The sequence below is a fragment of the Colletotrichum chrysophilum genome (assembly GCF_026319265.1).
Source record: "Colletotrichum chrysophilum strain AFK26 chromosome Unknown scaffold_7, whole genome shotgun sequence".
Taxonomy (NCBI): domain Eukaryota; kingdom Fungi; phylum Ascomycota; class Sordariomycetes; order Glomerellales; family Glomerellaceae; genus Colletotrichum; species Colletotrichum chrysophilum.
The window spans coordinates 573,854-600,972 of record NW_026517294.1 but is presented as its reverse complement, the minus strand read 5'-3'; the positions used below and the strand labels follow the sequence as shown (position 1 = coordinate 600,972).

Below are 27,119 nucleotides of genomic sequence, written 5' to 3'. Positions count from 1 at the left end.
AACCCCAGCTAAATACGTGTCGCCGGTAAGTTCTTGGAAGGCTTTGGCGACACCAGCAAAAGCGACAAGCTTGTCCTCGGATTTGGTGAGCTTGCATTGTGAATACACGCCCACCAGCTTCTCCCAGAGTTTTAGAGTGGCTTCTGTCATTTCCCCGTATGAAGCTTCGGCGCTTTGTTGAACAGAGGCTAGCAGTTCGTCCATGATGCTGATCGAGTCTTCAAATGACTGGTATACACCCTCCCACTTACGGCCTTCGCAGCATTCCCAGCTAATACGCTGAGGGTGGAAGGAGAGCAATCGTGGGGCCAGAAATCTTTCCTGAAACACCCATCCGCGGTCCGCCAGAGTTGTCACCGTGACATTCCTGCCGTCGAAGTGATCATCGCGAACAACGTATCTCTGTGGTTGCCCTGATGACACACGAATTTCCACCAGGCCAGGGGACACATCGCTGGGGTGTCTGTACCGGAACAGGCCCCCTCCAGGTTCTGACGAGTCGCAGGCCACAACATTGCAACCGGAATTCGCGTACACATCTCTCATGGTAGATGCCTCGTGTTTCCAATCCTGGCTGCAGTCTTGTATGATGCATAGACAATCGATCCATACATACTTGAAGCCAAGTTTACGCGCTACCACGAAGAAGTCCTTGAATGTCTGAGGTAGGTCGGCGATCGGCTTTCCGCCGAGAAAGTGTCCCAAGGTCGAGGTTCTTAGCATCAAGGCTTGTGGCTTTGATCCCCATCTATAACTGAGTGTCGCGTACTGGGCTGCTATTAGACTGCCAGCTTGGTCATCAGTGATGATGAGCCTCCAACTTTCATCTTGAGCCTGGCCAATTTCCACCAGGCGCGAAGGTACCCACCCGGGCTTACGAGTCGGCAGACTCCAGCATTTGCTGTGATTCAACCGACAGAACTGATACCAGTCGGCAGCTGTTTGCAACACTTCGGGAGATCCGGTGTTGTTGCTAATGGGAGTGACCGCCAGATCAGGGTCGCATGATGATTCTTGGTTTGATGAGCATATAAGTTCCGAAGATTAAGGGCTTGGGCTTACCTTTTGCGTCGATCAATGCGAACTCAGGCGTGTTATTTGGGTCGTAGAGTACTGCCGCAGCATTCTGCTGATACACTTTCATTCTCAACACCCCTATCACACCCCTCTCCTCGAGGGAAACAAAATAGGAGTATGTCAAAGGACACCAGTTCACCGCCCCAGAGCTTTCCCACTCCTCAGCGCGTCTTCGGTCGTAATTCCATACCCGATAACATATGATGCATTCATCCTTGACGGCTTTGAGAAATCGCTCGAAGGTCTGACCTTCTGGCGTTGAGATGCAGTCCGCTTTATTTTCCAAGAGTAAAGAGTCGTGCTGTACTGGTATTTGTTTAAGAACAGAACGGCAAATCGAACACAGTGGTGACAATGGTTTGGAGTAGTATGTGAGATCCTCCTTCGTCTGCAGGCCTAAAGCAGGCGAAGAATCAGACGCCATGTTGAGTTACTAAAGAATTTGCTGAGAAGATGGCAAAAGCCCGGATTCAGACCCATAACGCGGGGGCACCAGCCTTTTATTATCAGCTGCGCACCACCAAACCCACCAGCGCCCGACATCATCTTCATAAGCGGCCCAATCAGATGCACAGCTGATAAGCGCAGTCTTTTGGTGGGCGCATTTCTACAGTTTGAGAGAGGTTGTGTTTGGAACGTCCGGCAAGAAGGCATAACGGCAGGTAAAGGAGGCAGAAGATATGATCTTGTGGCATTGGTGTTTGTAGTCTTTGTTCAAAAGCCCCTTATTCCTGTTCATTCCCAATTGTCTTTTTAATTTGTTCATTGTGCACCATCTGTCTTCTCGCGCGCTAGATAATAAAAGCTGGCCAGTAATAAGCAACCCATTAAATGAGACTCATAGAACGCAACCTAGCAACTACTTCAAGACTCTAAACTCATGTTCCCACGCTAGTCTACAACCCCTTATTCAACACCGACGACACTTGCTTCCGTCTCATTCCGCTCACATGCTTCTCCAAAAGACGCTCAACTCCAAGACACAAGTACTTGTCCCCAATGATATTCTCTTGCTCGTTTTCGATATTCTGATTAATGAAGCAGTTGAGTCTCAGGAACCCATCACCTGGCTACTACTTTACAGCGACGTGGAGACGTGGACTGGAAGACTTTCCCTGGGGGTTGCCAGCGAGGAGGACGCGCTCCACAACCAAATGGAGTATAAGCATCGGAACAAGGTTCTTAGACAACGATTCCGAGCTACAGGGCTGCTTCGTCAGGTAAGCAAAGCAACCTGCCACTTGATTCAACGAAAATTCCGCCCAGCCATTGCATTCTATCACCTGGACAATAAGCCTGTCACCGCGCTGGTAATCCCTGAAATTGACCTTTTCGCAACTACACACCAACCTTATGCGTGGAACACTTTCAATTCCCTGGAGCTAGAGGTAGCAGCCGACAATAAGCGTCTCATATGGACCCTGCACAGCCCGGGGAGCGGAGCGCAGACAGTGCTCGACTACATACAGCACTATCATGTCCCCCTGCTGGACTGTACCGACCCAGTCCGTCGCGATCGTCTAGCAATAACACTGAAAATGCCTAGTCTCAAGGAGGTATGGATAGAGTGCGCCTGGATTTGGCGGAGACGTTATCGTAGGAAAACTCGACACGCAGGCATCCGACCGATCAGCTCCGGGGTATTTTCCCATTTGCACAAGCTTCAGCCCGTGTACCGGAGGGCATACTTCATCTTTCGGGAGCTTCAAAAGCGTGGTGTCAAACTGTACTGCGTCGGCAATTGGCACAAGAAGGATAAGGTAATTCAGATCTTCGTCACGAAAAACGATACTCAGATGCAATGGGTAAAGCCGAATTGCCCTGATTGCTTGAAAACAGGAAGCTCGTGCAATACAGATCCACATTCGGACACGGATTCGGACGCAGACTTGGGCCCTGATTGGGACTCAGACTGGGATATCTATTATGAGTCCTCTGTCGTTAATGATCTGGACTGGGATGTACAAGATCTGTTCTACCCATAGTCACTTGCGGACGGATTCGACAGTGGTGTGGCGATACCGTGCTACTACCACGTTATGGCGAATTCAGACGATGTGTATGCGTCCATATGGCCATGATGCTGAGTAAATTGAAATAGTTTCAACGCAGTGTACAAGTTGTTGTAAGCTTTGATTTGCTGTGTAATCTTCCCCTCATTGAAATCCATGGATACCTCCAACTATGATTCCTTTTATGCTCAAAAACGGGCAGGTCAATTCTCACCGTGGTATCGACCATCCTAAGAACCTACAGTTACTGGTAGAGATCCACAGTGTAACAATACCTACAAATGCTATTGTTTTGTTGGGTCAATGTGACCCGATTTCTTCAACTGGCTACTGAATATAATCTTTCTACTGGTCATTGAGACGTTCGCTTATGGAATGAAGCAGTCGCTTTTCATGCCCCTTGCTATTCCGACAGTGCGAAGGATTGTGCCGACGCTATTTCAGGGCTACGAAGAGGTGTTCAACGGCAGAAAGGGTGAGTCGTTGGATTCGGTCCCCTCTGTTAGTGATTAGCTACGGCAGCCCGGGGGTTCTCTCTTCAGTATGTTGTCGTATTATTGGGTCTTTCCAGGCTTCGGGATCTGGGCTGCAGAGTAAGATGAAGGGCGAGATGACGGGGCTGCGTCCAAGTAATTACAAGCACGTGGAAGAAGTAGAAGCACAAAGTAATTCCAACAGTTTATCTGTGCGTACCTAATGATTTGAAGTTGTCGTCCTCATGATTTTGAGAACCTATAGTCTCCGTCACTATCACCCAGCAGCTGTACAGAAATGAGTCGTAGTAACATGTTTTCAAAATTGGACATAGCCAGAACCCAAGCAGTACCACGGGCACGTCCAATTTATTCTGTCTAAGACCGACCATTGCGGGATCATTTGAGCAAACACTCGAGTGACAGTTTGCTTGAGACTTGACAGAGAGTGTTTAATTACTGACTAATCTGTCACAATGGACAGCAGTATTTGACCAGATACGTGATCCATACGTATGCTTTATCCCGCTGACGACCTTTCTAGCATGACGTACCAGTGAGGAGCCTGATCTACTTATGTACCTATGAGTGACTACACCAGACTTAAAATGCCAGCTCGTCTACCTTTGATATAAAATCCAGTTATCAATCAAGAGATCTTATTTGCGGTTTCCTGTATTTCCTTCATGAATCTTTCCATGGGACTCATTCCATGGGTGTTTCTCGCCACCTTTTGGGCTACCTTCGAATCCAATGTAAGTCCCAATGACACAAGGTTACGAATGACGGCCATTTCATCCCTTCTTTGATCCTCCTCAACACTATGAATGTTTGTATCGATACCAAAATTGTGCTTTGTAAGGGCGGCATGCGACAGGCTCGACGGCTGCTCTCTGTTGTCCCCGCCGGATGCAGGGTTATTGCCACCCGGCCCGTCAGTCAGACATCCTTGAGCAGTGCCATGGGTGTTGGAGCTTCTGGTCCATAGTCAGCAAGGATTGGGGGATATGCTAATCGTGGAATGGAATAGAATGGCCGCGACATACCTCGAAACCGACGGCAAAGGCTTGGATGTGCTCGTCTGCGATGCCATTTGGACTGTGAAAAGAGTCGCGAGACGTGCAGGTTGACGTGATCTGGACTGGAGATGCTCAGGATACTGGGTAGCGTAGCGTAATGGACGGTCAAGGATTGTAGGAATTTGTATTGGGTTTTGAGAGTGTGATGATTCCGAGGACACACGATTCATTGTTGAGGCCATGATAGACCTTAAATACAAGAGTAATAGAGGAGGGATACCGCTTGAATGACGGAGAAATCGTTGGGATTTCCCTGACCAAATGCTTGATCCACCATGACTTGGTCAAATGAGCAAAAACGATATGAAGGGTGAAACTGCAGAAACCAGATTCTTCACACGTCAAAGGTCGTTGATCGATGCAAGTGCTGAGTGCACTCGCATGCGTGATCTAGGTCATGGATTGCAATGATGGACATTGCTAGGGACTATCACAAGGCTAAATCTGCAAAATGCAAATTGGGCACGTTGTTCCCACGGGTGGGAGCCTGGCGGGACGATTGCGCTTATGCAGGAGTGGGACTGCAAATCGCATCAGGTATGAAAATGCAAAATGCAATTTTCCCTTTTGCGCTAGTATCCTCTGACGGAACCACTCTCAAACAGGTTATCCAATCAAGTACGATTTGCACTTTTCTGCGTTGTATTATGTGGTTGTCCACCAACTAGAACTGCAGATTGCGCACAGCCTGCGCCTTGCTAATGCAGGTTGGCACATGTGTGGTGAGTTTGCCCCTTCCTTGGCTTGAGCCTGAGGCCGTCAAAACTCTTCATTTTCCCCGATAAAGCCCCTTCTTCAGTTTGGGTGGCGGTCGCGAAACAGTGAGTCTGTGTTGATAGGTCATGTCTGTGTCCTTGCGGTTCGTTGGTGTTAGTCTCAAGGCTAGTGTTGATCTTTTCTGGGACATTCAGAATGACGAAAGACTGGACGAACCTTCAACATGAGATTCAGCAGCTTTATGTTGTGAACAATCGAAAGTTGGTGGACATAATGAGGATAGTCCAAACTCGCCATGGCTTCAAAGCGTCGTAAGTCATGCCAGCCAACGTTTCGGTCCCCGCAACATTTATGATTGTCTACAATTTTCGTTAGCGAAAGGTCATATCGCACGCAGCTACGCAAATGGGGATATATGAAGTACAATGTCCAAGATAATCCACCGTCAAGACCAAAGCCCAGCACGTCAAAGAGAAATCGCTCCTCCGGTGGCGCTGATGCCCATGTCACCATATCTTCTACTCCATCTCTTGAAAGCCGAGATCTTGGCGCGAGGTATGCTTGAAACGTAGCCACTGGTGTTCTCATTCTTGACCGCGCTAACGAACAACAAGTCTCGTCAACTCCGTCAATGTCTCCGCAACTTCTTTCCACATCGGTCGCATACACAACTCATACTTTAGAGATCAGACCCCCTTGCCTGATCAATCAACAACTTTAGAAAGACTCTGGGTGCGGAACTCCCCTATGTGGCCTGAGGTTGAGGTGAGAAATCTATTTCTAGCTGTCCACAGCCAACATGAGGAGGAGGTGGAACGAGCTTTATCTGAGGGATCCCTGGCCAACTCGCAGGACGCTCAAGGCATTGGCGCCCTTTACTATGCCGCGAGTGGGACATCCTCCAAGATCGTCAGCCTATTGCTGAATCATGGGGCCGATGTGAACGCTAAAGGGCATTCGGGACAGACACCACTGCATCGGGCTGCCTCCAACGCCACAATCACTCATCTTCTGCTGGCCGCCGGAGCAGACGTCAACGCGCGAGATGTATGTGGAAACACGCCAGCTCATCTAGCCGTTCCATTTTCAACAGCTGAAATGGAGGAGACAAGCGCTCTCCATGTCCTTGTCGACCACGAACCCACTCTCAACACCCGAAATTACCTGGGGATCACCCCGTTTCACCTCATCTTGGAAGAACATGAACTAGATCTCAACTTTTTTCTTGAGCGAGGTGCCAGTGCCACGCTATGCTTCCCAGATGGCCGGACACCCCTGGATGTGCTTCTATCCAAATTAGGAGATTTCGAAACTTGGGCAGTCCAATCCTGGGCAGACATAGTTCGCCTTATGATCGAGAAAGGCGCAGATCCATGCAGCTTGCTTCCCACGGGAAAACCTTTGGTTTTGGCATACATCGAGTCATTGCCCAAAATGGGCCATAGCTTCCGGGAAGACATGCCATTAGGGAGAGCCCTGTGCAAACATGCCGATTTCAATCTACCAATGTCTATTGGGGTTGAACCACAGGACACTCTATTGCACGCCTTATCACGAAATTGTGGCGCGAATGATGGATCAAAGCTCCAATTTGGTTGCCTATTCGACAATGTTCTGCGGCGGGGAGCGGACCCGAACGTCAGAGACAAGTCTGGAAGAACGCCATTGCTATTGTTGTTAATGAGCCAAAGGAACAATCGCAAAGCAGCGTTCGATTCCGCGAAAATCTTGGTTTCGCATGGGGCAAATCCCTGGATATCGGACTGGGAAGGGAACAGCGCCATTTCAGTGGCCAAAGAACCTCCACGGTACTCCGATGCATGTCTGCATTACCTTTTGAGAGCTTCACTGAAGTCACAGATTGGAATGATCTCGAAATGTGACCGGCGTAGTATTCTCCACTACTGTACATTTCGAGAATGGATCGAAGCAGTTGATGCGGACGACTGGACCGAATCCACACGATGCATCAGTGCTGCAGGTACAAGCTTTCGACCAGAAGGCTTGAAAACGTGTATGTTGAAAGTGCTCGCAGAATGGTACTTGGAAACATCCGTGGAGCGGACTGAAGGGGTATCAGCGGGGATGGAGCAGCGACGTCGATACAACGCCCAGATCATCAGGGACTGCCACGTATTTGGCATCAGGCTTGACCTCGACTACTACGACTATCTTCTACAGCTGTGTCTTTGACTTCAATTGGGCTCAAGCGCGGGAAGCGGTCAGCTCAGTCCAATTAAGTTGCAACATGAAAAATAGGACTTCCATTGTTCAAAGCAATGTTGCTGTGTTACTGAATTGCTAGAGGTAATACAATACAACACAAAGTGCAAAACACTAGCTCTCCCCGTGATCTCTCGTTTTCTCCAGCTCTTCTCTAAGCCTCTCTAAGAACGGCGCAGAATTCCACTCCAGATCCAAAAGAATCTCGAATTTATCCTCGAGAAGCTCGCCCGTATCCATGTTTGAAACGTCCAGATTCATCCAGTCACTCTTCCACTGCGCCCCAGCCTCCCTTCCCCACACGATACCACGCTCGAGTGCGAGATCCATGAGATCCTCCGCATATCCGGGCATCGACATCCAATCTTTAGCAGTCATCTCTATCCCATTGTCTCTCGCCAACTCCGAGATCTGTTCGCTCGCCTTCTTCGAGGTGCAGAGCGCGTACCAGGCCCGGTCGACCAGGATGGTTCCCCCTTCCTCGACGCTCTTGCGGTCGGCGAAAAAGCCATAGAATTCCGACTCTGAGCCTTCCTCCTCTTTAATTCCTTTGTAGTATTCGAGTAGATCTTTGTCGGGGATACCGTCCGTATCAGACGTCCATGGAACCAGTTTGGGGTGGACCCAGGACCCTTCGTCTTGGCCTACCGTTCCGTCGATAGACTTCAGGTACTTCTGTTCCTCTTCTTCGGTGAGCTTTATCATCATGTAGATTTTGACATATTCAGCATCGATGTCATCGTCATTGGCGACATTGCTGAGCTGTGTATAGTCCCCTTCTGCCGACATGATGATGGTGGGGAAGGAATGTTCCTGGATGAAAAGTGATGCGTTATTCGGCGAACTTGACTCGACTTTGTTCGACTGCGATGATGGCAAAATGGTTGAAATCAGAGACAGCAATAAGATGAGCACTGCCATGATTGTTTGAGAAGAAGCCGGCCTGTTTATATATGGCAAGTAACGAGGTAAGCGGCCCGCCGTGTGCCGAAGATGCGAGGATTCATTCGCGATAAGAGACGACCAGCGCTGACCACCCTTGGCATTTGCAGACCTAATCCTGAGGTCGAATCGATTTGCGCAGGATTGCTGCCTGGCCAGCGGCCGGCGAATCCTTCGCAGTGGAGATGCGGATCAACGGCAAAGCAGCGTGATTCAATAGGCAGGTGGTTCAAAAGATCTTTTTCAAAAAAAACTAGCAAAAAGCCTTTGGGTATCTCATCATGTTCATTGTTCTTCATAACCCCCAAACATCCCACTCGTCTTAAAAGGGCATGGCAAGCGCAACACCAGCCAGCGCCGCGAAAGTCCACACTGTAGCCAAGATTCCAACACCACCTCCGGAGGTAGTCATCCTCATGCCGTGAGCTGCACTAGCCCCCGTCCCCGACGGAGCTGCAGTGCCGCTTCCGCTGCCGCTGGCACCGCCAGTCTCTCCGGCCTCGCCCTTATTCACCAAGGTGACGGCCGGCTTGTACGCGACTGGGTACATACTTTCAGTGATCGCAGAAGCCGTGTACGTTGCGGTGCGAGTGCTGTACTCAATGGGACCCGAGGCGGTGTACGATATCACGCGACCCGTCACGACGGTGTTGTTGTAGGTTATGGCGGCCGTGACCTCGGTGTAGACATCGTTTGGGATGACCCTCCCGCAGGCCGTCTTTTCGCCGTATACGGTATCCGGGACTGTTGAAAAGCAGCCGCCGTTGATGCCGACAGTGTAGTTTCTATTCCACCATTTAACAACGTGGATGAACTAAAGATCCGGGGAACTTACTCGGGACAACAAACAATCGCTGTCTCATCCTCGTCAAGAACCTCCATCAACACGTTCAGCGGCGGGTTGTAGCCAATCAAGCCGCCGGAGCGTAAACCGCTCGTCACAACCGGTGGCACGAATACGCCAGACGACGTGACGTTGCCGTCGCCGCCCCTGTGGGCTGAGCCCGCGGTCGTGTATGAATCCGGGCATTGGCTTGCAGGAGAGAAGTATACGATTGTCGCGCGGTCGTTATTCGCCTTGGTGCTTGCCGCAGATATTGCGTCGTCGAGCTCCTTACCGGACGGGAAGCATTCGCCCAACTTTGCGACGTCACAGTCTTGCTTGTAGTAAGCGGCGACGCGGTCAGATCCCCACGCGCCGCTGATTGCGAGATACAGCTCCGGTGATGCGGTCGCGCAGGAGGTCGGTGTTGTGAAGACCGTTGTTAGGGGTCCGACGTTGGTGATGGCAAATTGGGAGGTTGAAGTCGCGGTAGGCATTTTGACGGATTTGGTGAGACTGGCTAGGTGCAAGTGTACTTCGGCAGCATGGGATGAAGACCTGATTCTTTCAACAGAGAAAGGGGGTTCTTTTAATAACCGCTGGCACCATCGTGAGAACCACGAGGGCGGTGCCATCCGCAAGGGGGAAGCAATTAAGCTTGCTTACCCCAGACCGCAGATCAACGACTCCAGATGCTTAGCGCCAAGTGACAAACACAAGTCGGGCGTAACGACTCCCTGTCGCTTCGCGTCATAATATTCCTTTTTGGATTGACAGTTTGCGGCGACCCACCTAATTGAGCTCCAGGAAATTGGCTTGGCGAGTTCAAATTGGCAAAATGGTCTTAAGCAACCAAGAAACCATGGGGCTGGAACAGTCGGTCTGGTGACGAAAGTCCCAATGACGGTTGAAGGATTTTGACCCGCGGAAGCTTTTGCAGCGAGGTCGCTTGTGCTATGTTATGTGCTGATGCGGCGCAGTCGGGCGGGAATGACATCAGAGTATTGGGCGCTGGTCAAGAGTGGTCGACTTATCGTGACACATGGCTCCGCCCATTCTGCCCTACAGTCTTGGCAAGGAGCTATTTGCTGGATTACTCCGCAGAAGCGATAGGCGGCGATTCATGCCTTGGGGCTGTGAGATGGCAATCCGGCCGATCAATAGAAGGCAGACCATGAGGCTTCGAGAACATCACACTCAATGCACCGCGAGAATCGTGTTCATGGTCCGCGAAAACGATCAGTTTGATTAAGAATTTATCCCAGTCTTCCGCGGACTGAGTGAAATACGATCAACGCCAAGATAACCCCCAACCCACCATGTTCTGACAATCTTACATACCGCTTTTCTCATTCTTCCATTCACTGCTCTCCTTCAACCAAGTCTCAAAATCCTGCAATCTGGGCTCTTCCTTTCTCAACATCTGAATGTCCGCCCCATAGCCTTCTCTCTTGAAGAACTCAAACATCCTTCCCACGTCGTTAATCGCCCACATCATGCCCCGCCCAAAGAACCCATACGTCTGCGGCATCTCGCTGCCAACAACCCTCTTGAAGACCTCCCGGGCCTTGGCGTAGGTGATGTCCTCGCCGGCCAGCGACAGCGCCCGGCGGTCCCACCTCTCCGGCTCCGCGATCGCTCGCGCGGCAAACAGACCGATGTCTCTCACAGAGACAAACTGCAGGGAGCGGTCGGCCGGGAGGGTGGACCACATCGACGCAAACACCTTGCCGAACATGCCCGGGTTGGTGTTGTCCAGGAACGCGGTGGGCCGCAGGATGGTCCACCTCAGTCGTCGCCCGCTCTTCTCGAGCTCGTCGGCGCGGTCGCGCAAGTGCACCTCGATCTCGTGCTTCTGGTAGAAGTGCGGGACGTCAGTGGGGTTCTCCCAGGACTTGTCCTCGCCGCCGCGGTCGACGGAGGTAAGCACGATCTGCGTCGCGCCGGCGTCGATGGAGGCGTCGACCCAGGCCTTGCCGACGACGTGCTCATTCCCGGGGGTCGTGACGATGAAGGAGGTGTCGATGCGCGGGTGCGCGCGGAAGACGGGGATAGGCGACTTGAGGTCGCCTTCGACGGGGACGAGGGAGATGCCCTTGGGCCTGGCGGCCTCGGAGAGGGACTTGAGCTTGGCCGAGGCGGGGTTTCTTGTGAGTGCGAGGAGCTCGAGGGAAGGGCTGGCGCGCGGGAGGTTGAGGAGGCCGTCGATGACGGCGGAGCCTTGTTTTCCGGTCGCGCCGAGGATGAGGACTTTTCTTGTGGCCATTGTGATGTCTTTGGGGTGACTCTGTTGGTGAAGGGATGTAAACGATTGTCGGTTCAAGAGACAGAAGAGAGGCAATGAGAAGTGAGAGGTCAAAAGAAGCTCGATAACTAGGTACTGGGAGCTTGAGCCTTGTTGTAGGGATGAGCTTCCCGGCTGCCGATGTTTGATGTTTTGATGGCGTCATGACCTTGCGGCCGCACGACCACTTCCCCAACCCATGTCCGAGAGTGCATCTTGCACAGGGAGATACTGATCGCTTTCTCTCTACGAACCGATTACACTAAGCTTCTACTCCGGCCTGAGAAATGGAACATCAGCAGTTTTGTGCTGTGGGCTGGTGAAATGACTACCCGTATGATTTGGTGCCCTCGAAGGATTGTTGAGCTGTTGTAACGACATTGAAGATGTTTGTGACCTAGAAGTTCAGCAAACCTCACGGCCCCAAACTAGTCCGATCGCAAGGGTGAAACACTGCAAGGCGTTGGACGTCTTTGCTAGTACATATGCAACTCTGCTCAACTATTCATGCTGAACCGTCGACAAAGGTCTGGACATAGTGTCAATCCTGCTCCATAAGCTACTCCCGCAGGATCCGATTCCTGGGCCGGAGAGGAGCCCATTGCGGCGCCGCTTCCACCGGCGAATTCTGTTCCGTATCGGAGCCGAGGCCAACGAGACGGAGCGGGAGAGACTCCAGTACTATCGCAAACCAATCAAAAGCATTCCAATGAAATGAGGATTTCTTTGAGCGACCTGCTAGGCTGCTGGAAAGATCTGGGGACGGAACAATCCAGATAGTCGGAGCGGCCCGGCTAGAATGACCAATCCAGCTCCATAAGTGAACGATAGCGTAGCATTTCCCATGATTTAGCAGTTAGTCTCGGTCCTGTTCGTGCCCTTGGCCCGTCGGATTGGATCCTTTCGCGACTTCGACATCAAGAAAAACACCGAAAGATTGAAACGACAGGTCACCCGCCGAGCACCAAGCTGGTCTTTTCATTTGTAAAGTCGCGTAATCCGAACCGAATCTCTCGGTGATCGAGCCATGTCACCCTTCCAAACAAATCACCACCCGCGCGGTTGCCGTATTCGCCAACAGCGTATTTGTAAACAACCCATCGCCATCCGAAGTCGCCCCGGCTCCGAAGCGCGACATCCACTGCCTCATCGGGACCGGGCCCGGAACTACCGGAGATCCCCAAAGTCCGGCATTGAGGGGCCAACGAACGCGCTCGCGCCATGGGAATGGCGACTCAGGCGGCCCTCGTCGGAGCGCGAACTCTGCGCGCGGGAAAAAAGAACAAGTGTCGGTTTAGCGGCTTCTCCTGCGAGACATGTTTCTGCTCTGTCAAAGATCGGACGCCTTCTGCAGATGACGTTGGCGGGGGCCGTTTAAAGAGAGCATGCAGCCCTCTGCCATTTTGACGCCGTCGTTGAGGTTGGGCAGACTTTCCGCAACTCAATTGGTGCTTGGCAGTTCAAGGCTGCAGAAGTGAGGGCGCTCAACTTACGTGAGAAACACACTTACATACACACACATACTTTAACCTGCAAGATGTTTGGCCGGGTCTTGCTTACCCTCGACGGCATCCTGCTGCTCTTCGGCGCGTACCTTGCCGATTGGAATGAGACGCACATCCACAACCCGCGATGGCCTCCGCACGCCAAGTAAGTCATGCCGCCCTTTGCTCCCTGGCACGGCTACTAAATGCCGTTGGCAGATTCCACAACGCCCAGACGATGACGCTCTCCCTCATCCTCGGCCTCGCCACGCTCTTCTTCACATGGCGGCCCACCACGTCGCCCGAAATGGCCAAGGAGTCGTTCCGCATCGCGGGGTTCCTCGGGTCCATCTACTGGGTGGCCGGGTGGGCGTCGCTGTTGTATCCGGGGACGGACGGCCTCGATCCCGAGTTCGGCGGGCCCGGCTTCCCGCAGAAGTACCCCTTCACGACGGCCCTGGGGCTCGCCGTGTCCGGGATGTATCTGGAGGGGGCGTTCTAGATTTGCCCTTCTCTTTGTTCTAAAAATGGACTACGGGCTGCAACCGCGAAACAAACAACGCGATATGAAGAAGGGCTGCCAGTAGCGGAGAATTGAGGCAAAGATCCATGGTTTGTGGAGTTTGGCATGTTGCAGCGGGAACGGGAATCCCAATGTCGGGGATCAGGGGGAAGATAGGCGGGAGATTTTTTTTTAGGGTTTCTCCTTTAGATTGAGGGCGACGTGGACAGCGGGCTGAGCTTCTTTTTTGTGGGAAGAGGGAGCATATGTGTACATAGCTTCGAGCAGTGTGTTCATGTTTGCGCACGCATCAAGGACTAAAACAAACCATTAAGCTGAGCCTCTCAGTCTTCGACGCCCGCCGTGACAGTGTAACGGAGATAAAGTGAAGGGGAAAACCCTCTTGAATCTGCGGAGGCAAAGTGACGACGACGCCGGAGGATTACACGCAACAGAAGCCACTAAATTGAGCCGGAAAGTGGGCGGACCACGGCAGCGGCGCATGACCGAGCGGGCGGCGTTCTCAATGGCCAAGGCCCTTCCTCCGGACGGGACGACCGAATTGAGGAAAACCTCGGAGGGAGACAAGGCGAGAAAGAAAGCGGCGGGAAGACGAAAGATTGGAAAGATGGACGGAAGGGTGAAAGCTGACGTGGAAAAGGGCTGGTTCTTGAAGCGCTCACCACTGCGTCAATCTGTCTCGCCCAACGTTTGTTTCAAAAAGAACCGTTGTGGAACCCGTCCAGACATCCTGTTGCACCAGACGAGAATGTTGCCTGGGTCGCTAAATGTCTTGGGCGCGCTTCTGCTTCTGAGGTGCGTTAGCGAATTTGCATATTTCTCGACTCCCCCGGTTTCTGCGTGAGCGAGTTTCCTGGTTGGGCGGCGCGGCGGCGGACATTTTTTTCGTGCTTGGGAGAGTGAGAGAGGAGCCCAGAATGACGTGTGCTGAGACTCTTGGACGGGCAGGGGTCCAGGGGTTGGGTTGGTGGTGCTGGACAGGCTACTGGTTGTTCTTGTTGCTGTGGGATCTGGAGGAGGAAGAGGCGTTTGGTTCTTTGGTTGCTCGGCTCGGGTTCGCCCCATGGCTTTAGCCCCCGGCAAACGGCACAGGCACAGGGCGCGATGGCGCAACACTTGTTTGGTAGGGGGCAGCATGTTGCGGTAGAGTGGCATGTACGGTGACGGTGAGCTGGGACCGGCTTGGCTGGTATTCCTGGGTTGGGCTTGGGTTCGTATCTATACCGTTTTGATGGGAATGAGGACGGCACACGGCCTGTAAGGCGTCAAGCCATTTCGTGATCCAGCCGCACAGAAGGGCAGGCTGGCTTTTTGGGGAGTCGGCTCTGGAGATGGTGGAAGCAGGTCTCGGCGGCGGCTATCCGGTTAGCTCGGGACGAGACGGTTGGTCGCTGATCTATTACTGCATACAAACATTCCCAAGGAGCCAGCCAAGCTTGTCAAGACTCAAGACTCAAGACCGGTGCAGAGCAAGAGTGGCCGTGTTCTTTGGGGAAGCACACGAGCGCCACAGACCGAAGCTCAATTTTAAACTGCGATTTTGGGTTTGGCAAACAACCCTGGAGGTGCATCGGCAATATCTCGCGCTGCCATCCTCCTTTCTTTTCGTCGATACGGTCTTGACTCAACAGCGGAGGTACTCGCGTGACGTGTTACCGTACACCGGAGTGATGGGCAGTGGCAGTGAATGAACCCATCCCATCCATTTGGGCGGGAAATGGAGTCGCCGCGCAGCGGACGTGGGGAACCTTCGGGATGTGGACCTTGGCAAGTCATGACCCGTCGATGCGTATTTTGCAGCATGATGATGATGAGCCTGCTGCTTCTCTCTCCTCCTGTTGATGGTAGACCCGGGAGGTTGCGCGTTGTCCAAACGGCAATAATACGTGCTCTTCATTCCCGGCAATCGGCAGCCGTTCAAGCCCGGAAGAAGACTAGACTCCAGCCACGCCGACTTCTTTAGAAGAAAAAAAGGGTATTCGTACGCGCTACTGTCCAAGACAAGCGCCTCTTCAGGGCCGGCGGAACGCCCAGGAAATGGTAACACGGATACAACGGAATCGAAACACAGCACACGCACACAAGAGAGTACATCCATCCATACAGCAACAACAGCAATGGAGACCTGAACCACTCAATGCTGTGTGTCTGCCGCCAACCCGCCAGCCTCTCTGACGGATGTACGTCGTGTTCCCGTCGTCTGCAAAACCCCCTGATTCTCATTCTCCTCTCAATCCGCCGTTGCATACGGTTCTCCCGCCCGGCTGCCCCCCCGTCGCAGGGCCCTGGCACCTGGGAAAGCAAAGCCGCAGCCACACAGACGTTCACCCTCACCCCCCGTTCAGATGACGGTCCCCACTGAGCTTACGACGACTGCACATCAAAGCAAGGATGTTCAGCAACGTCCACCACCGCAGCAACTGGAGCTCGTTCCCCGGTTCATCCCAGGTTTAGGGATTGTAGACGTTCGGAGGCAGCACAAGCCATCAGACGCCTGGCGAAAGCCTCTCCCGCCCTTCTCCCCGTCCAATCACTGTCTGTATGCGGCTGGGATGACGGTGAATGTCTCCTTGCGGCTTCGCCTCCAAATAGCAATGAGCGCTAAATGGGCTTTTGGTATTATTTTCCCCGTAGCCGTAGCCGTAGCCTGCCGACGAGGAGACGGGTTGGATGTACACCACGTACGTGTACCGTAGCTACTGCGCCCAGAACAAAAACGCTGCTGGGCCACATCCCGCTTCGTAAGAGGGACGGGGAAGTAAGAGGAAAAAGACTGGAGAAGGGAACCACACCATATGCCCCCCCCCCCCCCCCCCCCTAACCCCTCCCCTGGTCTGATGCGCGCCGAGTGAGGGTCTGAGGGCCCTTTTTGAAGTCACCATCTTCCCCGTCTTCGTCGGCTCTGTGCCATGTTCCATTGCTGCCAATCCTTCTGAACAAAACCCTTATTCATTGCATACCCGCCCACAGTGACGATCACTTCTTGCAACTCTCTTCCTTCTTTTTCTTTGTTTGTTCTCTTGTCTGTGTTTTTTTACATTCTAGAACGTACCCCAGGCCAAACAAAAAAAGCTTCGAGATCATCCGGTCGCCAGCCCAAACATTCCCGCCGTCCCGCCCGGCTCGCTTTTCTTGGCAACAATTGACTTTTTGTTGTCTCTCGACTGCCGGCTTGGCACTGTACCACCATAAACGTTGTAACGTCAGCACACGACAGGCTTCCCATTTGGGCAGTTGAGGTGTTACCGCGCGGTATAGAGGAGTAGAGAGGAACATCGACGACTCAGCGAAGGCATCAAAGCAAATTGATTTATTGGGAAAAAAGAAAGGGAAGGAACAATCGAAGAAAGAACATCGCCGGACAACGCCTTCTTTCAGACAGTCGATACTCATCACGACATCAAAAACCGACTGAAAATCCCCATATTGAGGGCCTCACCAAAACACCAAACCGACATATCGACACCGCAAAAATCATGTCGAAGGAACTCCCCCGCCACGAGCGGCGGTCCTCCTCCCCGTCCGGCCTCGGCGGCGGAAGCCCGTTCGACTGTAACCTGAGCCTCAAGACGCTGCTTGGCTTCATCTCAACGCGCGTGCTCCGCGGCGGGCCGCGCTTCGTCATCCAAGTCATCCTCGCCCTCTTCGCCCTCATCGTTCTGGGCAGATTTTTCACCTCGTCATCATCAGACCTTATGAACGCACCAAAGTGGTCGTGGTCGCCGTTCGGCGGCAGTTCAGAGGATGCTAACCTGGCTGGTGGTGTGAGAGTCGTCGCCTTTGGATCTCCCGATATTGCGACGCCTGTCACCGTCAAGGGCAAGGGATGGACCGAGATGTTCTGCGAGGAGGTAAGCTGTTCCAGCATTCCGGAAATTCTCGTGTGACTAACATGGCCCAGCTCGGCTGCTCCGCCCACCACTCCTTCGTCCCCAAGGTCAGCCTCCCCGCGCAGGCTCTCACCGCCCACGAGCACTACAACGAGACCCTCCAAAAGGTCCTCCGCGAGCTCGAGCAGGAGAAGGCGCCCGGCTACGATTACGATTTCATCCTCGACCAGTTCCCCCTCGCCGGCGCCATCGCCGACCTCGCCGCCCAGGTCGACCAGTTCCTCGCTCAGCCCCAGGAGCGCTACCTCCCCAAGGAGACCATCTGGGTCTTCAGCTTCGGCACCTGGGACGTCTGGACGCTCGCCGCCCTCCCCCGAGACCTCGGTCAGGGCATCGTCGACCTCGCCGTACGCGCTTTATTCGCGCAGGTCGAGCGCGTCTACCAGGCCGCCCTCAACACCAACTCGGTCGCCTTCTCCGACTTCTGGGCCTACCAGGGCGCCGAGCTCATCGACAAGCTGAACGCGATGGACACGGAAGGTGGCGAGGTTGACGAGCGCGAGGTGGAGAACTTCAGAGTCGTCATCCCCGAGATCTTCGACGTTTCTCTTACCCCCGGGTGGCATGCGCAGAGACAGAGCCCGCCGGCCCCGCACACCAAGGCCGAGCAGATGACCAACGCCGCGCACCTCACGTCCCGCTGGAACTCCGAGATTCGCGGTCGTCTGGACGAGTGGACGCGCACCGCCGACCCGCAGCCCAAGGAGGGCGAGGAGCGCGGCCAGTTCGGATACATCCCCGCCAGCCAACGCCGGTCACCCAAGCTCCGCCGCGCTGCGAAGGGCATGGAGCCCCCCGCCGAAGGTGACGCCCTCCGCGTCCCCTTTCCTCGCCGTGTGGGCGCGCAAGTGAACCACGCCGAGTTCGTTCGGGAGGCGATCGTCGAGCGCCAAATGAGACAGCACGGGCTGACGGACTCGGTCGGTCGCGGGAACAGGACCGAGCAGGACCGTGGCGTGTACTTCGCCGAGACATGGACACCGTGCATCTGGGCCAAGACGAGCGAGACGCCCGAGGTCGACGGCGGGTTCTCTGCCTGCGACACGCCGGGCGATTACCTCTTCCACTCGCCGTTTACGCTCAGCGAGCGCGCGATCCAGGAGGCGGCGAAGATTGCGGCGGCGGACGCGCGGGAGAAGCTTGCGTTTGTCGACGCAGTTGTGGAGAAGGAGAGGGAGCAGTTGCTGGGGGGTGGAGAGCAGACGGCGAAGGTGAAGAGGAACGAGAAGAGGGGCGCGAGTACCTTCCAACGTATGGTGAAGCCGAACCACGCGTTGAGGATCGTGGAGTCGGCGTGCCCTACTTTGGATGTCTGCTAAGGGGGGCATTGGAGATTCTGTTGGATAAATGATGGATTATTGGCATTTCATGGCATTGGCGTTGGGGATGGGGGTTGGCACTCGTCATGGCATGACGCCCTCAACGAAAGGGCTGGACGGAGTTCAGGGTTTCCTTTTTTTTCTAAGACAGGTACCGGGGATCATTATCCCGATAGTCATAGGCAATGACATTTCTTTATGTTCAATTATCGAAACCCTTTCGTCGCGTGAAAGTCAAGTGGTGGTTTGGGGGGGAAGGTGGGTGTGCCCAGTGGTACTTATATTGGTGAATGGTGGCACTCTGTCACTCCCCTTCCACAGATGTAAGGTAACTGGTCGTCTGTGGTATGGGGGTTACTGAGGCTATGGGATTGACACTTCTGTGTGTGAGGCTAGGACCATCGGTTCGAATCTCCATCTTGGATTCTCTTTATGCCACTCGGCTTGTTTTTGTTCTGTTCCTATATTCACCTGTTCGATCTCGTGAATGAGGCCGGCACCAATTAGCGGCTCGGATCCGAAGATCGGACCCACAGCGCGGGCCGTACATTGAGGTTCCATCTGATCTCCAGACTGAATTGCAGCGCGCAGAAAAGGCTAGGACAACCCAACTTTATTGTTTTGCGGATGCCAGTTAAGAAATGCAGTAGTTGCTGTACGGCAAGGCAACCTTTTTGTCTTGCGGCACGTCGCTGGTAAACTAATCTCAGAACATCACAGGCAACATTCTCCAGACCGGAAGCTCCGAAAGAACGCTTGAAGTAGATACATGATGGTGACTTCATCAGTTTTGCTAGACATTGTGAGACGCTCCTTTGCCTCTGTCACCAGTACCTAAATTTTATATGCTGAGATAGGCTAATATGCCCGCCAGAAGCACATGATATCCGGGCCAACCAGGAACAGCCATATGGTAAGCACAAGATCATTGATGAGCTTGGGGGCTTGTTGGTAAAAGCTCGACAATAACACGAAGGTCTTGATGCAGAGCATAGTGTTGCTATCGAAGATGGTGACCAGTTGACTATAGGTATAGTGACTTGGGTGAAGTCCTACCCTTTTGTGATGATTAGTTTCTACAACTCACATCTTTCCGTGGTATCGATGGAGCAGCCTGACATGGAATCAGGGGCTTCCGTCACAGTTCATACGACGAAAGACCAATCGGCGCTATCTGTGCGATCAAGGTGCGTCCCCTTGTGCTAGCAGGTGACTTTGGCGTCTGGAGTGGCATGTTCAGCACGTACGATTGCGCGATCAAAGGGGATACGTCAAAAAGTAGATGCATGGAACGCCGTTGGTGCAGGATGCGTGACTGGAGGTTCCCTGACAATCCGTGGCGGCTATCGCGCAGCCAGAACAGGCGCTCTGGGGTGCGTCCTCTTGCTTGCGGTGATCGCAGGCGTTGAAATTGGATTCCAAAAACTGATGGCGGGTAGCACGAAGCTAGAGGTTGGTTCGTCACCTATGCCATGGTTCATTTTGCTAACAATCGCTCAGGCACCTACCAGTCTACCGAACAACGAACTGGCAATGGCCTAAACCTGATTTCGCATCGTCTCGAGCGTTTACTCCGTGTACTATACCATTCCAGATACCCAATCTCTTCTCTTTCAAGATAAATTCGCGCTCGCTGTGTCGTTTCTGGACTATAGTTCAGTTGGACAAATACTCAAAAGTCCGACACCGTCGACCTTTGCGTTGGAAGTGCTACGCGCAGACTGACTCGATGCATTGATCAGGTGTTGCTACGAAGCTGTTGTGGGGGCGGAGGGCTAAATGAGAGATGACCAGCTGCCAAAATTCCGCTTTACTCCGCGTGGACGCAAAGCAAAGCATGGTGGGAGGAGGTTGGGCAGAGGCCGGGGCAATCAAGAAACACAGCGATTTGCTGTGCAAATGTCTCACAAGCTGGTCATTGGTTGACAACAGCGTCAGCAGGAGCTTCGACATGATTGGGCTGCATCGAATTGTGTTCCTGCCGATCTTCCCGCAGAAGCTGACAACTGCAACAACACCATCGTGGAAGCCCCTTCAGCGTCTCACGAACAAGACAGATCCATCGATCCCTCTTGCGGCGGCAATTTCTGTTCGACGTTTAGGAAATAATTCCTTGAATGATGCTGCCTATCTCAGCCACTTGTAGGCTGCGGTATGAGTCGAAAGCACTGCCCTAGAAACCGAAGCACAGTGGACGTTATCCCAGATTTCGACCGCGAAAAACACCGTCCGCCGGTTTGCAGCCAATACCCGCATGCACGCACAAGGGTCAGCGCCACAGATGCCTGTCTAGGCAGTAAGTACGACCAGTCAACTGCGCCCGACTAAATTTACATGACGTGTCTTCGTGCTGGGTGAGATAGAATGCTACCCCACGCTGCAGCCCAAGGCCAAGTGATCCTGCCGATGAGGGCTTACGGCCATCTTCAATCAGTAGCCAACAGCACCCGGTGAAGAAGCGACCTCGCGGCTTGATCTAGCCGAGGTGTGTCCAGCCATGACTTCCCTCAGACGGAAGTCCTTCCCAGCAAACTCGACCTGACTGCAGCGGTTCGTCCCATTGGGGCAACTTCATGTCCATCTATTTCGGGTCGACCCGACATCCAGTCGGCCAACACAGCCGCCCCCGCGAGTCCACCTTCGCGATGTCGGCGGGCTTCTTCCGCGCCCGTCCCATTTTGCTACTATTGACGCAGAATCGCGGCGTTCGACGGCCAGCTCCAAGCGACCGCATCCCTCCGTGCAACCCTGTCTTCCCGCGCACGCGATCCTTCCAGAGTACGGGGCATCAGGTGTGAAAAAAGGACGCCGCAGCGGCGGAGATGATTCAAGCTCCACTGCAAACCCCATTCATGCAGAAGAAGCCAGAGATGCAATGCAGCTGACCAGCCACGAACACCCCGCTTTCCCACGCGTTTGAGATAACACGACTTGCTGTTCCCGTCTGTAGGGCTGATGCGGTGAGACTCGAAGGATGAAGTTGTGTGCTACCGTGGGCAGTGCCTGTTCGCTGGCACTGCCTTCATGTCAGCCTGTGGCGTGAGTACAGACTCAAAGGTGAGGATTTGAGGCTATTATCGTGACTCTTCTCCCAGGTGGTTGTTGCGATGTATAAAGTGAGAGGGATGCTCCGGTGGAAGTGCACTTTCTCCTCTCACAGAGCATCAAGCACTTCTCAGCATTCCAATTCACTTTTCCTATCTCATTTCCTATTTCTCCTTTGTCTCTTCTCGGGGTTCATTGCTTTCGCATTTTCTTCGATTTAATCGCATATCTTCAACCACCGTTTTCTCCTCGACTTTGTGCTGTGCTGTGTCTCATTCTTCGACTTAACCATATTCATCTCTTATTTCCCTTCACACATACACAACATGCCTTCCAGAACTTCCATCCGAAGCTTGTCCAGCTCATCTGGATCTCCCCCCTCTTTCCCCAGCCCCGACCTTTCCAGAAGAACATCCTTCCCGTTCCCCACCACAGACCTCGACAACATCCACTTCCCCCGGGCATGGGAGGCTGCATGGGAGGCCGCAGGCCAGTCCAGTTTCGAGCGAGCCCAGGCCTTCCTCTTCTTCTACCGCGGTGACGATGTCGCCATCAACACGGAACTCAGATGTATTGCATCCAACCCTAAGCACAGAGATGTCGCATCTCTGGCTGCTGCGGTACAGCAGCGCGTTTTCAGCAACCGCCATGCTAGCTTCAACACAAGCCCGCTCCTGCAATGGGTGCGCTTCATGCTCATCAAGAGCCAAGCGCTCATCTCTTCCAAAACCAAGCCTGTCCGCGACTTCTTCTTCGACCCTTCAGTCGGTCGCAACCTCTCTCAGCTCCCCGAGGATTCTGTTGAATATCCTTATCCAGCCGCCCCTCTCAAGGTCATGATCGTTGGCGGTGGTCCTACTGGTCTTGCATCAGCAATCGCACTGGCAGAGAAAGCCGGCACGAAGGTCGAAGTCCACGTCTACGAGGGTCGATGGGTCCAGCAGCCCGGCAGCTCGTTCGTCAACTACCCACCAGGCGCTCGCCGCCGCGACCAAGTCGTGACTCTCCAGGACTCTGTCACCGATCTTATGAGCGAACGAACTAGACTCGCCGTCTTTGGTGGCTGTCCCGAGCGAGTCTGGCCAGGGTCGAGCAACCTCCAAATCCGCAAGCTCGAAGACGGTCTCCTTCGTCGCGCTCAAGACAGCCAGTTCCGCGACCTCATCTTTCTGCATGCAAGCCAGGTCCGCAGGGAAAACCTCGCACAGTATGGCGACTTCCACATCATGCTTGGTGCGGATGGCGCCGGATCCTGGCTCCGCGGTTCCTATTTCGAGGGACAAGAGTCGGTGGTCGGCAAGAGCTACGCCCTTGGGGTGGCCTTCGACAGACCCCGAGGTCTACCTCGCTCTCAGCCTATCAACGTCTTCCTGACAATGGGTCAGACGCGTTATCTGCTCAATGCAAGCGACTTCGATGGCACGGGATACCTCAACATGCAGCTTACTGAAGCTGAGTGGGACCAGATGGTCTCTATTGACGGCCACCCATGCACTTTTGGTCAGCCCAGCTGCTTAGAAGTGGGCGGTCGTTTGCCCGAGGGTTTCCAAGAGAACCAAGTCTTCGCACCGTCCCGCGACCCCAACAGCCCTCTCTGGAAGGCCATCCTCGACGGCCTTGAGCTTTATGGCTTCAAGGAATGCGAAGTCACCAACATCGTCCGCATCCCAATTGTCGTCCGGCGGATCAACAAGGCAGTCGAGCAGCTGCCCCAATGCGACTCTTCAGCACTGCACCGTCCCCATGGACTTGTTGCTCTAGCCGGTGATGCTGCCATGACAGTGCACTTCTGGCCTGGTCGCGGTGCCAACTCAGGCATGAAGGCCGGTATTGCATGGGCCGATGAGGTTGCCCAAGCTCTGAACCGGGGCCACCTCGTCGGCCTCCAAGTCGGATCTCTCGGAATGTACGACGACTTCCTCCAGAAGCTGCAGCAGCGCGAGCACGGCGGCCGCAGCCTGCCCATCGTCAAGCAGTCCGGCGACCCGAACATGATGGCCTGGCTGATGGAGAACGCCCGCCTCATCCCACACCACGTCGCCATGGAGTGGCTCGTCGGCACAATGCGCCGCGATGCCGTTCGCATTCAACAACGTCCAGACTGGGCTTTCGAACAGGAGACCAGCCTCGAGTACCAGCTCCGTGATATCCTGGAGAAGATGGATCCCATTAGTCTTCAGGAGATGGCCGCTACCTTCCCCTGGCCCACAAGGGAGATGGCTGGAGCAGAGGTCATGCCAATGCGGTCGGTCGTTGATGCTTGCCTCAGACAAGACGGCAGCAAGCAGAAGGAGATTCTCAAGTTGGAGAAGGAGGCCAAGGCGAAGAGGCAAGAGCGGAAGAAGAAGTCTAAGAGCGCGGAGATTACAATGTCGGGAGCTGATCTGTCTCCCGCCTTCTTGGCTACGATGGCGGGAGCAACGAAGCCTGCGCCGCGACAACGGTCTTGGAGGCCGTTCAGCTTTAGCAGGACCCCGCAAAGTGTCCAGGGATGATTTGATGGTTAAGATAAATGATGAAACAAACGATTCAAGGTGCATTCAGCATTGGATAGCGTTGTCTGGGTTTTGGGAAGAGGCGTTTGGGGTTCTTGGACGAATGGATCGTCGCCGGAGGTTGCATCAAAAATATCTTTTAGTCGCTCCTTAGTAGCTTTCACAATTGCACAATCATAGCGAAATCCAAGAAGTGCGCAGATGACTAGGGGAGTGATGGTAAATCTGTTTTCCGTTCCGAGAGGATTCCTTTGTCCTCGTGACTCTACGGTACAAGTGTCCAGTCGTCGCCGCCCAAAGCCCGAGTGTGTCGATCAACTGTTCACCTTGTGAAAGCTAGATTTGATGCCCATCAGGTCGTCGGCTTCTAAATTATTTCCTGTTGTTCCCATGATTCTGTAGTGCTGAGGTTCTCACCTAGCCGCTGAACACGCGACTAGATTGATCTGATGTTGTTCTTAGATGCAGGCAGTAAAATCTAGGCTTTGTAACAATAAACGCTTCTCGGTTCAAAGGCCGGAAAATTGGTCTTGCAATCGTCGCCGTTGTTGATCCAAAATAAGTTGTTGCGGACAGGAGTTTCGCCTCCTTGAACGGGGCCATTGACCGAAATAATGAACCTAGGGCCATAACCGTCGGACGCGATTCGCAATACCCCAGACGTGGACCCGGCGGAGGGGGGAGCATAGTGGACGTATACATGATCGCCGCATATAGCCTCATATCTTGGGCCGACTTTGAGGGTGAAACTCTTTACGTCGTATTCTTCGTTGTTTGGGGTGGGAGCTTGAGCGCATGTGACCTGTGCCCAAGCATGCGCCACAAGAGATGAAAAGAGAATTATTTGTATCATTTTCAATATTTCGTATGGTTCAAATGGACTGAACAGTGAAACAGTGAAAGAACAACAAAGGGGGGTTAAGCAAATTCGCGGTGAGTTTAGCAGCTTTCGTGATACTTACTTATAGTTCTCAATACGGATGGCTGTTATAAGCGAGCAGGCGCAAGCGTCAGGGGTCTAGTAATAACTAGACTTAAGTTTCTTGGTATCTGCATAGCCATGTTATCTCCACCAGGAGAAGCCCGCCCGAACTTTAAATGAGGACAATAGAACAGATTAGGCCATATCTTCAAACTTTCCCAGACCACTAAGTAATCTCCAGCAGGAGTAGTCCTGCAGTGGTCGCGAGTCAGCCCATCCATCCCGTGAGACCCGGTTCGCCAGTTCTACGATAGTCTAAGATGATCCACCGCAAGAACTCCTTGGGCCCTTTTCATCTGTGGTTGGTTTTTGGACCATGATGCTAATCCAACAGTTGGAAGTCGTCATTGGAATACGGTATCCACATTTCCAGAAGCATTAATGTACTATTTCCTCGGTAGTGAAATTCAGTATTGATGGGGCTCAGCAGAAATATTCAAAAACAAGTATGTAGCGTTTGCTTCTCGCCGTCTACAGTCCGGCAACATGGCTGAGCTTCATATCTGGCCTGGAGCATTCCACTATTGCGACGCGTACGTTGCCGCACCGTTAGTCTCACAGTGCCATGAGGTCTCAGGTCACGTCAGGTGGAATGCGTCTACGAGACTACGAGTGCCTCATTTGTATTGAACAATAATGACGCTCTGAAACTCCAAAGTCGCAAGCCGTTCCTGGTTACGGGCAACTCAGCGACTGTGTAGGATCAATTCATGGAAATGCTGAACATCGACGTCAATGTTTCTATCCCAACAATCGCTGAGAATACGTGCGAGATGTCTACGTCTCTTTGATCTCTCTTCAAGTTTCCCTTTAAACATTTGGTCTGCTTTTCTCAAATGCTTTTCAGCCAAAGTTCTCAGAATGGCCCTGGTCAAGGCTCCAGCGCATGACATCTTCAAAGAACTAACGGAACCTTCAATTGTGCCCAGAGCTTCATCCCAGCTCGCTACCAACGCCGCTTGTTCCCACACAGACCAACGGTCACGCCACTGAGAATCGGCTTCGTTTTCGCCTGATTCACTACTTGCTTCAAGGTATTCCAGGTCTGATTGCAGTAACAGCGCAAGAAGCTTGCCGGTCTTCTTGGAGGTCGCAGCTACAGAGATCGCGCTATTCCCGGACGAGTCTCGCAACCAAGGATTTGCATGATGATGCAACATGCATGCCACAATCCCCAAGATTGCAGAAGAATGGCTTTCAGTTTTAAAAACCACCAGTTGCAATGGAGTTGCGCCCTTAGAGTTCAGCTTATTCGGGTCAGCGCCTCGCTGGAGCAAAATCTGTACACAGTTCCGAACCGGAGATCGCTTCGACAATATTGGGTGCTCCAACAGGTCATGTAATACAGAGTTGCCGGCTGTGGTGACGCTTCCTGGTATAGGTGAAAGCCTCGCAACCCTACGAAGGGCTTCTGACAGAGCAAAGGTCGCATTGGAGTGACAGCCTGGCAAATATTTGAAATATCCGGGAACAAGAGGCGTACCGCAAGGGAGCAGTGTTTCCGGATTTGCCCCTTTCTCTATAAAGAGTTGGATCTCGCTGGCACGTGGTTCCTCGTGCAAGAACGATGCTGTTGCTTGGATTCTCCCAATATTGGCCAGGTAAGCCTGCAACGGTGTTGTTCCATTGGGCAGTTCTAGTGCGATGTCGGCTCCGTGGGAAAGGAAGTGTTCCAAACACGATGAAAATTGTGAGGTATGTGTGTGCTGATGTCCAACGAGTAAGTGGAAAGGCGTTGCCCCGCTGTGATT

General features: G+C 53.2%; 6 protein-coding genes across 6 annotated transcripts; 3 read left to right on the top strand and 3 right to left on the bottom strand.

Annotated features, from left to right (window-relative positions):
• Nucleotides 1–7,695: 7,695 nt before the first annotated feature.
• Nucleotides 7,696–8,370, bottom strand: COL26b_001677 (uncharacterized protein; the record flags this gene model as incomplete). The annotated part of the gene is made up of 1 exon (XM_053174623.1): nt 7,696–8,370. The coding sequence occupies one exon, from the start codon at nt 8,368–8,370 to the stop codon at nt 7,696–7,698; it is 675 nt and encodes a 224-aa protein (XP_053041554.1).
• Nucleotides 8,371–8,845: 475 nt separating this feature from the next.
• COL26b_001676 (uncharacterized protein) lies at nt 8,846–9,843 on the bottom strand (the record flags this gene model as incomplete). The annotated part of the gene is made up of 2 exons (XM_053174622.1): nt 8,846–9,308; nt 9,359–9,843. The coding sequence occupies 2 exons, from the start codon at nt 9,841–9,843 to the stop codon at nt 8,846–8,848; spliced, it is 948 nt and encodes a 315-aa protein (XP_053041553.1).
• An 836-nt stretch (nt 9,844–10,679) lies between these two features.
• Nucleotides 10,680–11,612, bottom strand: COL26b_001675 (uncharacterized protein; the record flags this gene model as incomplete). The annotated part of the gene is made up of 1 exon (XM_053174621.1): nt 10,680–11,612. One exon carries the CDS (start codon nt 11,610–11,612, stop codon nt 10,680–10,682), a length of 933 nt encoding a protein of 310 aa, XP_053041552.1.
• Nucleotides 11,613–13,167: 1,555 nt separating this feature from the next.
• On the top strand, nt 13,168–13,616 carry COL26b_001674 (uncharacterized protein; the record flags this gene model as incomplete). The annotated part of the gene is made up of 2 exons (XM_053174620.1): nt 13,168–13,280; nt 13,334–13,616. 2 exons carry the CDS (start codon nt 13,168–13,170, stop codon nt 13,614–13,616), a joined length of 396 nt encoding a protein of 131 aa, XP_053041551.1.
• Nucleotides 13,617–17,113: 3,497 nt separating this feature from the next.
• COL26b_001673 (uncharacterized protein) lies at nt 17,114–18,846 on the top strand (the record flags this gene model as incomplete). Its single annotated transcript, XM_053174619.1, has 2 exons — nt 17,114–17,488; nt 17,539–18,846. 2 exons carry the CDS (start codon nt 17,114–17,116, stop codon nt 18,844–18,846), a joined length of 1,683 nt encoding a protein of 560 aa, XP_053041550.1.
• Nucleotides 18,847–22,217: 3,371 nt separating this feature from the next.
• On the top strand, nt 22,218–24,386 carry COL26b_001672 (uncharacterized protein; the record flags this gene model as incomplete). The annotated part of the gene is made up of 1 exon (XM_053174618.1): nt 22,218–24,386. One exon carries the CDS (start codon nt 22,218–22,220, stop codon nt 24,384–24,386), a length of 2,169 nt encoding a protein of 722 aa, XP_053041549.1.
• Nucleotides 24,387–27,119: the final 2,733 nt, after the last annotated feature.